This window comes from Leptinotarsa decemlineata, unplaced genomic scaffold (assembly GCF_025532065.1).
Source record: "Leptinotarsa decemlineata unplaced genomic scaffold, Ldec_3_MD MMD2_tig00002974_RagTag_RagTag, whole genome shotgun sequence".
NCBI lineage: Eukaryota > Metazoa > Arthropoda > Insecta > Coleoptera > Chrysomelidae > Leptinotarsa > Leptinotarsa decemlineata.
In genome coordinates, this window is record NW_027412578.1 from 8,786,527 (window position 1) to 8,802,196 (window position 15,670).

Genomic DNA, 15,670 nt, shown 5'->3' on the forward strand with positions numbered 1-15,670 from the left:
ATGAATTCATTTCGGCAGATATATCTTTAGAGACATCTTAGAGACCAGCATTTCACAAAACAAAATCATCAAGGTATTCATAGTTTATGATGGAATCGGCAGATACAAGTATAGCCCATTTTTGTAAAACTGTTCAGTGAAAATCTCACAATTCAGTGTTTTTTTTTAATTTAAAACTCAGCTTTATAACAGTTCAGACGTTGTTAAGACAATCGCACATATCTCGTGACATCACACAAGCTTTCGAAAAAACACAGTTTTATTATCATGTAACAGTAACTGTTATGAATTTGAAATTTTGCTATTGTATTCCAGATAACAAGCACTATCAAAATGTATAAAGATGCACAAAATTGAAATTGACTCAACGACTACATTCTCCTGAACTGAACACATTTCCATTGAAACCTCAAACATTTAATAACATGCTTTGTAACAGTTCAGACGTTGTTACGAAAATCGCACAAATCTCGTGACGTCACACTAGTTTTCGAAAAAAAACCAGTTTCATCGTCATGTATCTTGATGACGCTATGAATTTGAAATTTAGTCATTGTATTCCGGATGACAAGCACCATCAAAATGTATGAAAAATGCTTGAAATTGAAATTGATTGAAAGATTATACTCACCCGAACAGCACACATTTTTATTGAAACTCCAATCACTGAATAATTTACTTTATAACAGTTCGGGCATGTTTAAGACACTATACAGACATATCTCATGACGTCGATAAAAAACACCCAGTTTCAAAATCATGTATCTTGATAAGGTTATTGCTATCGATTTGAAATTTTTGCCTATACTTGTTTTCTTATAACAGTCAGTTAGTTTGGCGCATGTTGAGCAATACAGTCGATCATCACCTCTTAAAAGTTCCATTTTCAGATGATTTAACAATAAGCTTTGCACGGACTGGTTATTAGTCATATTAGGAAACGCTAGTTGAAGTTCCAGAAATTCACATACGTTTTTCGTACCTCTTGAACACTTACTACAAAGTAAACAAGTGCGGATTTTTCCAGCAAAAGATTTACAAACACAAGACGAGATAGACTGTACGGAATCATTCAATCCAGAGTGGACAGGAATATTGATCCTGCTATTGTTTTGTTCACGAAGAGTATTCAACAAGAACCCCAAGAATTCGGAACAATCCTCTTGTTGTCCTAACGAGTATTTAGTGGACTTCAAAGACTCCAGGAAATCGGTTGGAGGGAAAGATGATACATTCTTACGAAACTGCAGCTGCATAAACAGGTGTTTGAGTTTGGTAAATAAGTAGGAAACATCCTCGTTCATCATTAAAACCATCCTTCTTGAAATTCTTCGTCATGAACAACACTTGCATCATGAAGCTCTTACACTGAAAGAGAACCAGAACCACGACGACTGCAATTCATATTTGGGGGGGCGGCAAGAATTACTTAAGTCCATTGACCACACTGAAAAAGAAGAAGGTGGATCAATATCACTTGCGAATTAACCTCGATAGGAGACTGATGAATATCCTCATGTCTCGGCTTGTTTCGAAGAGATTTTAGTTTGGTACTGAAATAAGGGCATGATCTCATAAAAATTATGTGAAAGAGGAATAGTTCCAAGGATCCAAGCACCATTACCACGTTGAATAGCAATATTAATTCTCTCTATCAAAAAAGAGGTAGAACAGTGATCTTTCGTTGCTTGACCTATTCTCCTTCCGAGTTCATGAACGAATAACAGAGACTCCGGACACCAAAAGTTTCAACCGCTTTTGGATGAAACAGATAGTTGTTTCCAAGATTTGGGTATTTTTTTCTTTTCAATTTTTCGCTAGACAATGCTGCGGTTCCAGCAGACTTCGAACTTTCGGCTAGATGGGAAGACGCGACCGTGTCAACGAAATTGAAGTCCCATACCACAGGCTTACCGTATTTCCATGTTATGAGAGACATACCATCTGGTCGTTTACCATCATCTCGACTGGTACCTAAGGGTTCCAGAATTACAGGAGCATCCGCTGAAACCATAGTTCTTTTTAATATGTAGTTCACCTTCTCCTGCAGCTCGAATCATGTGTACCGTTCTCATCAACTATACCTACTACCACAAACACAAGTATGAGGCACACAAATAGATAAACCCATCCTAAGTCCTACTGCTATTCTGAAAGATTCATCACACACACTATTATAATATATACAAAAATAAACAAAATTCAATTGGAATGCAACTGGAACTGGGTTTAAAAATCTGTTTAAAAAAATCTGTTTTTCTGTTATTCAACTGTCGCCCCCATACAAATGACAACTCTTAGAAGTTGAGAAACTTGTGCGAGCTAAGGACTAACGAGGTCTTACCTTTAAACGTGTGATTCCTAACACGGTTGCAGAATCATCCTAGCTTCAACCAGATAAATTCTCTCGAGAAAAATATCTGGTCGAGGCAGGAATCGAATCCACGGACTTCCGATCGTGAGTCGGGCGCACTACCACCGCGGCCAATTCCACAACTAACGACACATTAAGGGTAATAATGACAACACATAAAAATCAACATATATTGTAACAAAAACAGGCCTATTACAAATCGTCTGACACCACAATAAGTGAAAGCAAAAAAACAAATCTTACTCTTACCTTAAAACTATAGTGTTTTTATGTACATATTCTGTATATGAACTTACTAAAGTAAACTGACCAAAAAAGGACGGGTATGCAGGTGTTAATCCTGTATCTTTGAACGGTTCTACCTAACATATCACTCACGTTCTTCAAAATCAATTATTTGATCTTGGCAGTCTTACTCGGTCTCTTAGTGTTTTGGATGCTAATACCTATTTTTAGGAACAGAACTTGCACTGCCATAATTAATGCTAAGAAAAATATTCTTTGGGGCCATGTGAATATTTTAAAAACTGGGTAAATCCATACTCCATGTCGTAAATACAGTGAAATTAATCTGAAATCAGAAAAATTATAATGCTTTTTACTGATTCATTTCGCAATCTAAAACATGAAAATTTAGAACGATATTATTTTCAAGTTCAAATTTGTTTAGTTATGAATACTAGTAACAAATGACTGAAGAAGCCAGTGTATGGGGAATCACGTGTTGCACTTTTGTAAAACTGTTTAGTGAAAATCTCACAATAAAGTGTCGTTGAATTAAGTTTTTTCACAAAGAGGGAAGGTACCTCAAGTATCTTCTTTTGTTTGACAACAGGCCTACATGAATCAGATTGATGTAGATTGTGAAACATACGAGTTATTTGTTTCTGAGCAACAAAAACCCTATCATTATTTGTTGCATAGAACAGAATTCACAAGATCATAGTAAACATCTATAATAGGTGTTTTTCGCTCGGTATTTTCTTGAGTTGCATCAAGGCATAGAAACTGCTGTTGAGTAGTTTACTCACGTAATCGATTTAAAATTGCCAATTCATGTGAAATCCTAAAAACTTTGTGGTTTCTGAAAAATGAGTATATCTTCATATTATTCATAAAAACGTGTATAGGATGTTCCACGGAGTCTCTTGGAAAGAACTGAACCAAGACTGTTTTATCGCATTTGTTCGGTTAGGTTATGTCAAAAGAGAGTGGCAGGCACAAGGAATGTGCTCTACTGCTTCATAATTTTCCAAACAGAGGCGACACACACTGTCTTCCGACAGTCCGAGTCTCTGCATATGATGATTCAGAAGACAATGCCTGTTAGACATCGTAGTTCATAGCTACTGTAGTTAGAGAACTGTTTGGTTTTAAGCTCCGAAGGGTGAACCAATGCTGGAAGATTTTGCAAGGGAGTCAGCAGCATCATTGCCTTCTAGACCAGTATGGCCAGAAACCCACACCAGAGACAATTTGTTAAGTCTTCCTATTGGGGAGAGTCGTTTTTGGCAATTTGCCACCAATTTAGACATTGCTCGGTATGAGCCAAGAGCTTTCAACGCCGCTTGACTGTCCGATAATATTTTAATTGACTTGTGTATCAGGTTGGATTCTACAAATCTCTCCGCACACAATTCAAAAGCATAAATTTCCGCTTGAAATACAGTCGCATAGTTTTTCGCATTGACTATGACTCTACTTCTTCGACACCAGGTTGAGAAACTTGACAAATTAGTTGAATGACAAGTTCTCTTGTCTATTTTTTTTAATTTTGTTTTTCATTTAACACAATAGTATGACATTTCAGAACAACTTTGAATCAGATGAAGGCTCGTTCACGAAACACAACTGTAAAGTAATAATCTTGCGCTTCTTTGATTGGCCTCAAAGTTGTTGAGTAATGTATCTGGTCAACTATGATTGGTTCGAGAGGGTTGATTAATATATCCGGTCAACTGTGATTGGTTCGCAGATGTTGAGTAACGGATCATGGCCTACTCGGAAGATGAAACTAGAGTTCATTACCCAACAAGAAATCATCATAGAATTAACGCCTTATTCAATGGGCGTAGGAAAAAATAAAATCGTAAGTTTCACATTTATTAATGTTTTTGCAAAAAATTATTAATTAAACAAAAATCCACTCTGTCGACGTATTAATTTTCTAGTCGCAAACTTAACTCAGTTTGTTCTAAATAATGTAATGTTTTAATATCTATGTACTTTTCAGCTGTAAATATCACTATATGTGCGGTATTTCATATTTTCAACTCATTTAATTTCAGCATTCCGGACTGCTATCATTCAAAATGGCGTCGTTCTATAAAAAAAATTGGTATCAGTAGTAACCATCACAAAGTTGTTTACCTGCTATGCTACCCCTATAAAACTGAAATACTTAGTTTTAGGACTGATGGTATTGCGGCAGAGTCGGACTACTTTTAAAGCTATAGGTTTCTACAAAAGTGCTTGTATGAATAAAGGATTTGTCACATATAGTTTGGATAAAAATTATCTATCGGGATGTTTTGGCTAAAAAGCTTCCTTACGATTATAAAGGTTTATCGACGGGTTTTAACCATTATAATAAACTCTCTTCCTGTTTTTCTCAAGAAATAATTGAAGCACTGCTAGGTTACGGCGTGGGATAGTTTAAAGTGTGTTTTTTAGTATTCCCAATATACAGAACGACTCAAAAAGCTTCCAAAAAGTTTTTTTATGGAACACCCAGTCATTTCTTCGTATATCGAACTGATTCTAAAGCTATTATATCCCCCAATGAACGTTCAAAATGGCCGCCATTGAGTTATTATTTATTTTTATTTATATATCCAGCATCTGTCCTTTTCTGTTTCTTTTCCAGATTATAATAAACTGGTTCTTGCCATAGTAGAAGTACTTTCATCTGTTGTCGTTGGATTTAACTCAATATTGTTTTTTGATTCTTTTTGAACATTAACCCTATCACTGCACAACATATTTTCGTAACATATTTTCAGTCTTCGTCTAAACGAACCACTTTTCTTATTTTTTTTCCAATGACCAATATTACACGACATCATTAATAGAGATAGTTATTGACACGCTAATCAAATAAAACTGATGAATTAATATACTTTCATTACACGACATCTAACGTCAATGTCAGCTGGTTGTTTTCAAATACTTCATTTTATTCTTGGCGACAGCAAATATATATTCGCGAAAGCAATTTTATTTTATAACAGTTACATTAGGGTTTTGTAATTGTAGTAAATATACCATACTATAAAATAGTTGGGAAATTATCATTAAAGTGACGATATGGTGATGAAAATAAAATGATATTTAAAAGCATTGTAATAAAATAATCTCATTGAAGCTACAGGAAACATTTATAAAGTAAGCTTGAAATAGTTTTATAACTATCATAAAAATCTCTCAGAAAAGTGCTGTGAAACTGCTAGAAAATAATTTACTTTTACAAGAAAATAAGTTTTATAAGTTAGTTGTAAAAACGTTGCTGTGATAATTTCGTGACTATTTCATGATGGTTTTTTAATTTTATTTCATAAACGTTTCTATGACAAATTCATAAAACACTTTTATTGTTGAGAAAGAAAGTTTTTGGCTTTCTACTACTCCATCTGATACAAAAAAAGGGATGAGAGAATCTTCCAAGGAAAGGAAGGAAGTAATCAATTTGAAAATAAGTAACTCTATACATGGATGTGTAGATCATGCAAAGAAGTAACTTTCAGACACAAACTGAAAGAAAGTCCTCCTGAAACAGCTACTTTCATATAAACATTGAATTACACGAAAGAAAAAAAAATTCTTTCGAAACAAATACTTCTATATGAACACTGAATTATATAGAAGATACTTTTCTCTACTCAGTTTGTATATCAAACATTTGTTGTCTTGTGTTCACAGGTTGTCTAATATAATCAATTAGCATTTTGGAAGTAATTATAAAATACCAATAAAATAAAACTGTTGCAGCACTATGAAATTATAAAACAACTTTGCTGGTTGGGATTATTATGTTGTATATGTATACTTACATGGCACCATATACTAGACTGTATATAATGAGAATTGGTGCAGCTTGTCGAAATTGGACGAAGTTATACTTCTTTGGCAGCAACAATTCTATCACCATCGGTACCAAAGTGAACGTGTGCAACATATGATTCAACCAAGAAGGGAAAAACTCGTCCACAGCCTTGGGAAATATCAGCTCTCTGTCTATATGCCAAATTCCCCAGAAAAATGTAGAAACGAGTAAACAAGAGGGAAACAGAAGGGTATTGAAGATAAAAGCCCTCGTCTTTCCTAAACGTTTTTGGATGGCTACGGGAAGTTTCAAAATTTTGGAGGTTTCATCCAAGATCGCCAAAATAACGAAGATCATGTGAAGCGTCTGAAACAAAGAAAATAAATCAAAATTTCTCTAGAAATCTGAAATGGTTTCATTTTCACTTCCACATTGAAATCACCAGATTATTCGAAGTTTGGAAGTGAAGGTTCCACTAACAAATGAAGCTGAATGCTTTAGTATTTTTGAGATTTCTTACATAACTGAATATAATATATCTTTTTTACTTTTGAAACTCTCTCTTGCAGGTCCTCCCAAATCAGTGGTTCTTAACCTTATGGTCATGCGGGACCATTTGACAAAATTTCTGCCAGGCCATGGACCACCAAGTTGGTTAAATAGTTTGTAGTTAATATAAAGCACCTTACGATAACTACAAATAGATACAGTACAGTACAGTAAATAAATGGAATGGTTGTTCTAATTCATCTATAAATAAAATACCTACGCACATTATTTAATGTCCTGTAATCATTAAGTAACTGTAACAAAAATTGCATTATAAATCAATGCGATTTTTGTGATTATATACTCTTTACTAAATTCTGAATCCATGGTTCAATGTTACTTAAATTCAAACGCATATCAGCAGTGGCATCCAACCGATTTCGGTGCTTGTTTTTAATAATCGGAAGCGCTGAAAACATAGATATGTCGAAGAAAATAAAGTTAGATAACGAATAGCAATGTCTCGAAGTTTTGGTGAAAAAATTGCCTTTTGGCTCCAAAATTTTTCAAGATTAATTACTGATTCGAATGTATCTTTTAAGTTGCTGACGTGTAGCATATCAATTACTTCTTCTTAAACTTCATCAGGCACCTCAGAAAAGTTTACAATAAATGGATTGCGGATCAATTTTTGAATACTTTTATCCCCGCGGTCGGGAAAATAGCGAATGAATTCAATTTTCAAGTTTTTTAAATGTAATATGGACTTTTGTATTTCTCCTTTAATTTCAACACTCTGATAAATATTTTAATCAAGCTTATCAACCACAAAAAAGTTATTACTTTCGACCTTGTTGATCCATAGCTCGATTTTAGCGATAAACGCACTGATTTTATCTCCATACTTCCAGGGACCACCAGTGATCCGCGGACCACCGGTTAAGAACCAATGTCCTAAATAAACACTTCAGTGAAGGAGTAGAGATCGGAATTCCAAAAATTGGAGACCATTTTTCCCACCTACTACAATCAAATGTATCTCCATTGTGTATATTGCGCCATATCCATAACCTGTAACGTGGTAGCTGCCTGGATTTTGAGTGGACTGTAGAATAAATAAAACTGCATATTATTTTGGAATAATGGCATTTTTATGATTCATGTGGCTATTACTTCTGTTCAAATTAAAATCAGATATACATTTACTTATTGACGGTATTGTTATTCAATGCATCATGTGTCTTTTATGTTCAAAATATTATAGTTGAATAGAAAAAGAAAAGTAAAAGTTTGATTCCACCATTGAAATGAATTTTTGCAATTTTCTGAAAATTTAATTTGATTTATTGAAATGGCAAAACAATGTTCTATGATTTTCCTATACTGCATACCTTCCTCGACCGTGAAGTTGATATTCAGTGATTGATTTCCTCCGTTCAGAAATCTTTCAAAAGATGTCTCTGCTATCTTTGAACCAAATTCTGTATCTGAATCAGCAGAAAAATTCGTGACCTTGAGTACCTCCAAGAGAAAATTCTTGTCCTATTTGTATTGATGTTCTGTTTTTCTTGATGTCCTGTTTCCCTTGAATGAGTTTTTGAGGGCTAGGTTAGGTTACGTTAGGTCCAAAGTGAGCGAGTCTATTCAACCCTCCACCGAAACCCGCAAGGGTTTATTGTGACTCACGCCTATTCAAACTCGACCAAATAAACCCAGTTTCTTGACGAAGCTGATTAGTTTACATGGTGAGTAATGTTTTGAGGGTATTCAGAAGAAGATATTTTGAATATATTTCGAGTTTTCAAAACAGGCTACATGGAGAAGAAATGTTTGGTTTTCCATTTCTCCATCTATGTACAAAAAAATGTGGGAATCTTCCAAAGAAAGGAAGAAAACAATTAATTTCAAAAAATTAACTCTATACAAAGATTCGATACGGGGAAATTTATTCAAATTGAAAGAGGGGATATTTTTAGGAAAGATTAGTTTTTGCGAAAGAAAGGTTTTTGCTTTCTACTTTTCCTTCATGATAAAAAAAACTGGGAATCTTCCAAAGAAAGGAAGAAATCATTTAATTTTAAAATGAACACTTTACAAAAAAACTTTTTCCTCGTCAGTACTCCAAACATTTGTTATGGAATTGAGTCAGATATCATTCACAGGATTGCTACACAATATAGTATGTGTGAGAGATAAAATTTGACCTATATGGAACACTGTCATCCTCACTGGTGGACACCCGATATTTCGGAATACAACACTTGCATTGGAATTTGAGTAAGTTGGTAAAGTTTTTGAATTTTATTAAGGATAACTCTCATTAGAAACCATGTATAGACAATACCTTTATATTCCATGTTTTCAAAAGTTTACAATATTTCCTAAATCAAAGACCACAACAACTGATTTTTTATATCATTAGAACTCACTCTGGAATTCAATGTAAGTATGAATTAATGTTTTATTCAAAAAACATAACTGTGAATTAGTTTGATTTTATAAAACTCTGTATGTTTCAAAATTATTTTGAAATGTGATTCTTTTGTGCAAACCCCAATTGTTTTTATATTTGTTTCAGTTGGTGAATAGAAACATCCATTATTGTTAATATCATCAGATATTATTATTGATTCGAGATAACTTTATCAGCTATTTAAAATAATGTTTGCTATACTTACAAATGTCCATAAGGTAAAAAAGTAAGGTTGGAATCCGGCATATATCTTGAAAACCGTGTCTGATTTTACTTTTGGCCTATGACTGAATAATTTCTCTAAAGACAATATTGACAAAATATAAAGAATGAAAATACTGACATACAGAAGCAAAGCAATATGTGTTACCGCCATAGTAGACAAAAGCTGTACAAAGGCTGGCAATTCTGCTGTGCTCTATTGTACCCTACTGTGCTAGCTTAAACGTCATTGGGTGTAGCCTTCACATTATACATTTTATCGTAGTTGATTTGCTTGAAAAAATGCTAATAACTATTTTTCATTTGATGTAGTAGTTATCTACCTCATTAGTTGATATGGTGTGAATCGATACCGGTAGACTGTATAATTATGCTGGAAATTAAGTAGTTTTGTCTTTTACAAACATTTTGACAGAGAGATGTCGATGTGAGAATGAAGAAAGAAGCATACTGGCAACTTTTCAATTTCGATTATTAAATTATCTAATCCTATCCGTGATAATAATTACACAATTCTCATTTTTATTTCTAGACGAGTTTCACAAACACCGTAGCTTCCTCGGTAGAAATAAATATTAAATAAGTTGGAAGGATAGACCAACGGTCAGCAACAGGCGAGCCGCGAAAGGTTTTGAAATAATTCAATGCGCACAACACAGAGTTACGAGGAAATGTTAAATTAATATGTGATATGATACAAAGAGTGTCTGCTTTTCGACGCAGGCTGGATATCTTTGAAAACTATATTGCAAAACAGAAAATTTATTTATTTTCCGATAATTCTTGAATATAAAAAGGAATCTTCAGAAGACACTGTTCAGTTATTGAGAATCTGGCCGATCTTAGGAACGATGTAGCAGCAGAATGGACAGATGTGGCTACCAAGTTGTTTAATCTGTCAGAGCCATCACTTCAAATAGAGAAAATCGATAGACATTATAAAATCTAGGTTAACTATTATTTATCTAGTGAGCACCTAATTAGCACTTTAATTTCTTGCCCTTATTCATTAAATAACGTACTATAAAAACTTAGTACATCATTCATGGTGGTTTTCAGGTCCATATGCATTAAAAAATCTAGTTTCACTATGAATATCTAGTGAGCACTCAATTAGTACTTTATTTTGATTGTATATGTATTAGTTTACGAGTATCTCAAGACTTTATTGCACATTGTTAATTTTTTTTTCTCAAATCAGGTATCTCGAATTTTTTTTTCGCTTATTCGCGGTCGTTTTCATCTTAATTTCTTGCAGGCACCTAATTAGCACTTCATTACCACGCTTAGGTTATTCCTGATGAAGCATTCGTCCTCGTTTTCGAGAGACCTGATTCTTAGATCTGTTGTTTAGCGAAATTGAAAGCTTTTGTTAATTAATTAAAAAAATTTAAGATCCTCACCGTTTAGCACTTAATTACCTAGCACCTAATAGTGTTCCCTTAATATTCATTATTTTATTATTATTTTCATAGCATTATGTGATGCTAGCAACGCAACTTTGAGTATTGAGTTGCGGTGTAAGTTACAGAGCACCTAATTTTTGACTTCGGTACCTAAAAAGCACCTAAAAAGTACCTAATTTGAGCATTTCCTAAATGCGATTTCCGTACTTTGCGTCGCTGGCGTAACAGAGCTGTTATTTTTATTATAAATGTGATATTCGGGCGATACTTTTCTGATCAGCAGACTTCTTGTACTTTCATGAAAATTATCTTCAAATAATGGTTTACAATCGTTTCTACCTACCAATAACCAGCTCCATCGTAAGAGCAACTCTTAGAAGTTTTTACTCACGTGATTTGCAATATTCGAAGAAAAGCATGTAATTTTCATTTCAGACAATAAAATTGAATTACGTTGAACGTTTGTATTAGATTCAATAAAAATAAGAACTATGTATATTTAACAAAACAATAATATCAAGCATAACTGAACATGAGTTTCCACTTTAAAAAGAGTTTTCTGAATCACCACCGCAAAATTAAATTCAGTTGTGGAGGTGTTAGAGTGTTATTTGCCAGAAATTTCTAATTTTTCTAGGGAATAAACAACTCCTGCAACAAATAAATTGATGGATGTAGCCGTTACTACGTGGTAGGAAACTTTCCTATGTTTTTTACCACTTTTATTTGTAACTAACGTTACTGCAGTTTCGTTTTTGTATAAATTTGAAACTGCAGTAACGTTAGTTACAAATAGAAGTGGTAAAAACATAGAAAGTTTCATAACTTCTGCACCCATTATATTTTCTCCGACTACGTCAATGGACTACTACCAAAAAGCGAAATCAGTTGAATGGAAGTGAAAACGTTAAATTTGAAATGTGGTTAATACTCACGAAAGTCCATCCAGTGAAGTAACAATTGGAGAAGGTTTTCATTTCCTTGATTATGTGAAAGTCGGACGTTTTCATGTTACCAAAATCTCGTTGGCCTTTTATAGCGTACAGGTACGAGAGGAAAATAAGAAAATACACCGGCAATGCTGCTTTCTCCATTAAAGCCATGATCGATGAATCCCAACCTCAAATTTCTGGTATTACTGTTCTATTATTAATGTTAACGTTACCTTATTGACAACGTCATGTTTCTCGATAAAAACACTTTTCGACTGGAAAAAGTTCAGTTGAAACCTGTTTGGTAACTGTTCGAGGGCACTGTTATAGCTTGAATTTCCAGCGCTCATTGGCGCACACAATCAAGGATCAGTACAATCGATATTAATTTACTTTATATTGTAGATAACAATAAATTTTATTTCGAGTGCTCTTCTATGTAACCTTGTTTACAAGATTTCCATGTGGGAATGTGGGTTCCTTTTTTCAAATCGGTTATAACGCAATGTTTTCAATATTGTTTGTACATAAGTTTGCAATAATATTATACTATTATCAAGGTCTCAGAGATATCTTTGTTTGTCTGAATAATTCAATTTAATAAAATGCAATACAGTCCCGAAAAACGGTATATATGTTATATTATGTACAGGCCGTTTTTTAGCTGGTCCCAATATTGGTATGTCGAAAACTGTAGGACCTACAAACTTGGTTTAATTGGACAAAAGTTTTATATTTTGGGAAACTAGAATGGGTAACCTCATCTTTTCAGATTAAGAATACCGGTAGTTGTTTTCGAAATTTTCGTCAACAACTAGAATTGTCGAATTTCGTATTTTGGCTCTACCGCCCCCATTTTAAAAAAGGCAAAGGAACTTTCAATACTGTTTCATATTCAATTTTTGTAGCCGCTGTAATGACAAATTCAGCTATGTATTACAGTACAGGTCCGTATTTAAAAAAAATTATGAAGTTGAAAATAAAATCTAATGAACGAAACGTCGCATTGCAAATTGATTTATATCAGATTATAACAAATATGAAACAGTATTGAAAGTTCCTCTGCCGTTTTTTATGTCATTTGAAATGGGGGCGGTTTCATAAACCAAATAGCAAAAAAACCTTGAAATTTGGACCCTTTTTTCTAGTTTTTCGACTATGGTTTCACTGGCTTAAATAGAATCGCCTAACTACGTTCCCTTATTCAACTGAGAAACTCAAAGTTTGGAAGAAATTATGGTTCACAAGATATGAACCTTTATTTTTACAAATAGTGGATTATAAAATCTATATATTAACTCCAACTGAATTGAGATAGTTTATAACGTCACTCTGGTTTTCTACTTTCTTTTGCATAGCATGTTTTGATATTTGATGGAAATTCTTATCAAAACTCACTATATAATACAGAATGAAAATCTCACAGTCGGTATTAGTGACTCCTTATAGTTGGTTAACCTATTGGTTATTATAATAGCAATTCTGTAAACCTCCATTGTAAATTTCCTGAAACCAGGAAGAGGTGAAGTTTTTTTAACCAGTTTATCTCCTCCGCAAATCCATGGAAAGAAGGCTGGCAGAACAAATCCTCCTCTTACATGCAATAACTGGATGTGATTCCACTGTAGACCAAAAATAGGAAAACTGAAATTTGTAAAAACACTTGAAAAGCATCTAAACCTTTAGCCTATGTAGGGAAGCTTATAGATCGTCATACCACAGCAGAAGAAATTTTAGAGGCAGGAAAGAAATTTCTGGTGGCAGCATACAATAAAAACCACCTCAAAACCGTAATAAATAAGCTCCTGAAATTTATTAGGAACATCATATCTCTCCCACGACAGCAGGGAGTATCACACGACTGTGTGATACTCAAGGCCAGTACGATTCTGACATACGTACTTATCACATCGTTTGATTAGAGAGATTGGTTAAGAATCAGCATAAGATTTGAATTCAATCAGCTCAATTTCATTCGTATCAAAACATTTGAAAACACAAACACAAGTTCTGCCTCATCCACCATACTCCCCAGACCTCTCGCCAACAGATCACCATCTTTTCAAGCACTTCGATGACTTTCTCATCGGTAGAATCTTCGCCAACCAGGGCCAGGCAAAAACGGCCTTACGTGAAAGATACCTAAACATACTAGATATTTTATTGAAATTTCATTTCAGGTATTCAAAACTGGCATTTGAATACCACCATAGAATTAGCTGGTCGTTTCCCAGTTTTTTCGACAAGTTTCAGAAAGTCCGCAAACCCTATTGTCTTATTCTCATCACTCGCTTTTTTACTGACCTAAATTACGGTGCACTTCTCTGCGGCAACTCAACTCACTCTCGAAGATAATTCAGCCTTCAATAAGGCCAATTTTCGTGCTCATTATTAGCCACTGTTCAAAAACTACAGAGTTTCTCTGTTGTATGTAATATTCATCAGACTCTTCTGACAATATTCGATAATCAAGGCCCAACTACCTGTTGTATGACTCGTTGTTTGAGCTCTCCAACTCGTTCTCAGCTTTAGCCACTGTTAAAAAAATACAGAGTTTCTCTGTTGTATTTTATATTCATCAGACTCTCCTGGCAATATTCGATAATCAAGGCCCAACTACTATTTGTATGACTCGTTGTTTGATCTCTCCAACTCGATATCAACTTTAGCCACTGTTAAAAAAATACAGAGTTTCTCTGTTGTATTTTATATTCATCAGACTCTCCTGGCAATATTCGATAATCAAGGCCCAACTACCTGTTGTATGACTCGTTGTTTGAGCTCTCCAACTCGTTCTCAGCTTTAGCCACTGTTAAAAAAATACAGAGTTTCTCTGTTGTATTTTATATTCATCAGACTCTCCTGGCAATATTCGATAATCAAGGCCCAACTACTATTTGTATGACTCGTTGTTTGATCTCTCTAACTCGATATCAGCTTTAGCCACTGTTAAAAAAATACAGAGTTTCTCTGTTGTATTTTATATTCATCAGACTCTCCTGACAATATTCGATAATCAAGGCCCAACTACCATTAGTATGACTCGTTGTTTGAGCTCTCCAACTCGTTCTCAGCTTTAGCCACTGTTAAAAAAAATATTGAGTTTCTCTGTTGTATTTTATATTCATCAGACTCTCCTGGCAATATTCGATAATCAAGGCCCAACTACCATTTGTATGACTCGTTGTTTGATCCTCTTCCACTACCTTCCACCCAAAAATGTATTTTTATGGTAAATATCAGACTGGAGAGATGTCATGGCATTTCCAAATTTATTTTTATAATTCGCATGTCATGCATATAATTATGGTGGTTTAAATATTTTCCTGACTAACTACAACTAAAAAACTGAAAACCAGCTTTCAACAAAAAAAAAAAAAAGTCAATAAGGTAGGTTAGATGAAACCTCAACAACGACTCGTATAGGGGACTAGTTAACAATAAAATGGAATGGAACGTTCTTCATATTTCTCAGATGAAATGAATAAATAGACATAAATCAATTCCACTTGTCATTTAATATCCTCTTTATACACACATGAATCCGCTCATGATTGTGATTCAGGATCTTTGGAAAACATGTGCTAGCTTAGTTCTACCACTGATTCTACCTGTGAATATAAATTAGGAAACTTCAGGACCCCATCCAGCCCAAAGTCCTGACCGTCTCTTACTAGCTATTTGTCTTTTTTATCTTTTTTGTTTGAAAGAGAAAGTATATCATGAAAACAA

At 34.1% G+C, this 15,670-nt stretch overlaps 1 protein-coding gene across 2 annotated transcripts; it reads right to left on the bottom strand.

The window, feature by feature from the left end:
- Positions 1 to 2,530: 2,530 nt before the first annotated feature.
- On the bottom strand, positions 2,531 to 12,402 carry LOC111506612 (androgen-dependent TFPI-regulating protein). Of its 2 annotated transcripts, none has more exons than XM_023161745.2 (3): positions 11,942 to 12,402; positions 6,424 to 6,782; positions 2,531 to 2,945 (listed from the first exon to the last, which is right to left on the bottom strand). In XM_023161745.2, exons 1-3 carry the CDS (start codon positions 12,107 to 12,109, stop codon positions 2,768 to 2,770), a joined length of 705 nt encoding a protein of 234 aa, XP_023017513.2. In that variant the 5' UTR covers positions 12,110 to 12,402; the 3' UTR covers positions 2,531 to 2,767. The 2 variants fall into 2 exon arrangements, with proteins under 2 accessions (XP_023017513.2, XP_023017506.2); XM_023161738.2 differs by lacking the exon at positions 11,942 to 12,402 and adding an exon at positions 9,584 to 9,822.
- Positions 12,403 to 15,670: the final 3,268 nt, after the last annotated feature.

Bases quoted from the DNA above. Each gene is read 5' to 3' on its own strand.
- LOC111506612 (XM_023161738.2), bottom strand. From the start codon at position 9,754: ATGGCGGTAACACATATTGCTTTGCTTCTGTATGTCAGTATTTTCATT. The intron at 6,783-9,583 runs GTAAGTATAGCA...TCTTTGTTTCAG, and splicing joins TTTTTACCTTATGGACATTT to ACGCTTCACATGATCTTCGT. The intron at 2,946-6,423 runs GTAAGTATACAT...TTCTGATTTCAG, and splicing joins AGTCTAGTATATGGTGCCAT to ATTAATTTCACTGTATTTAC.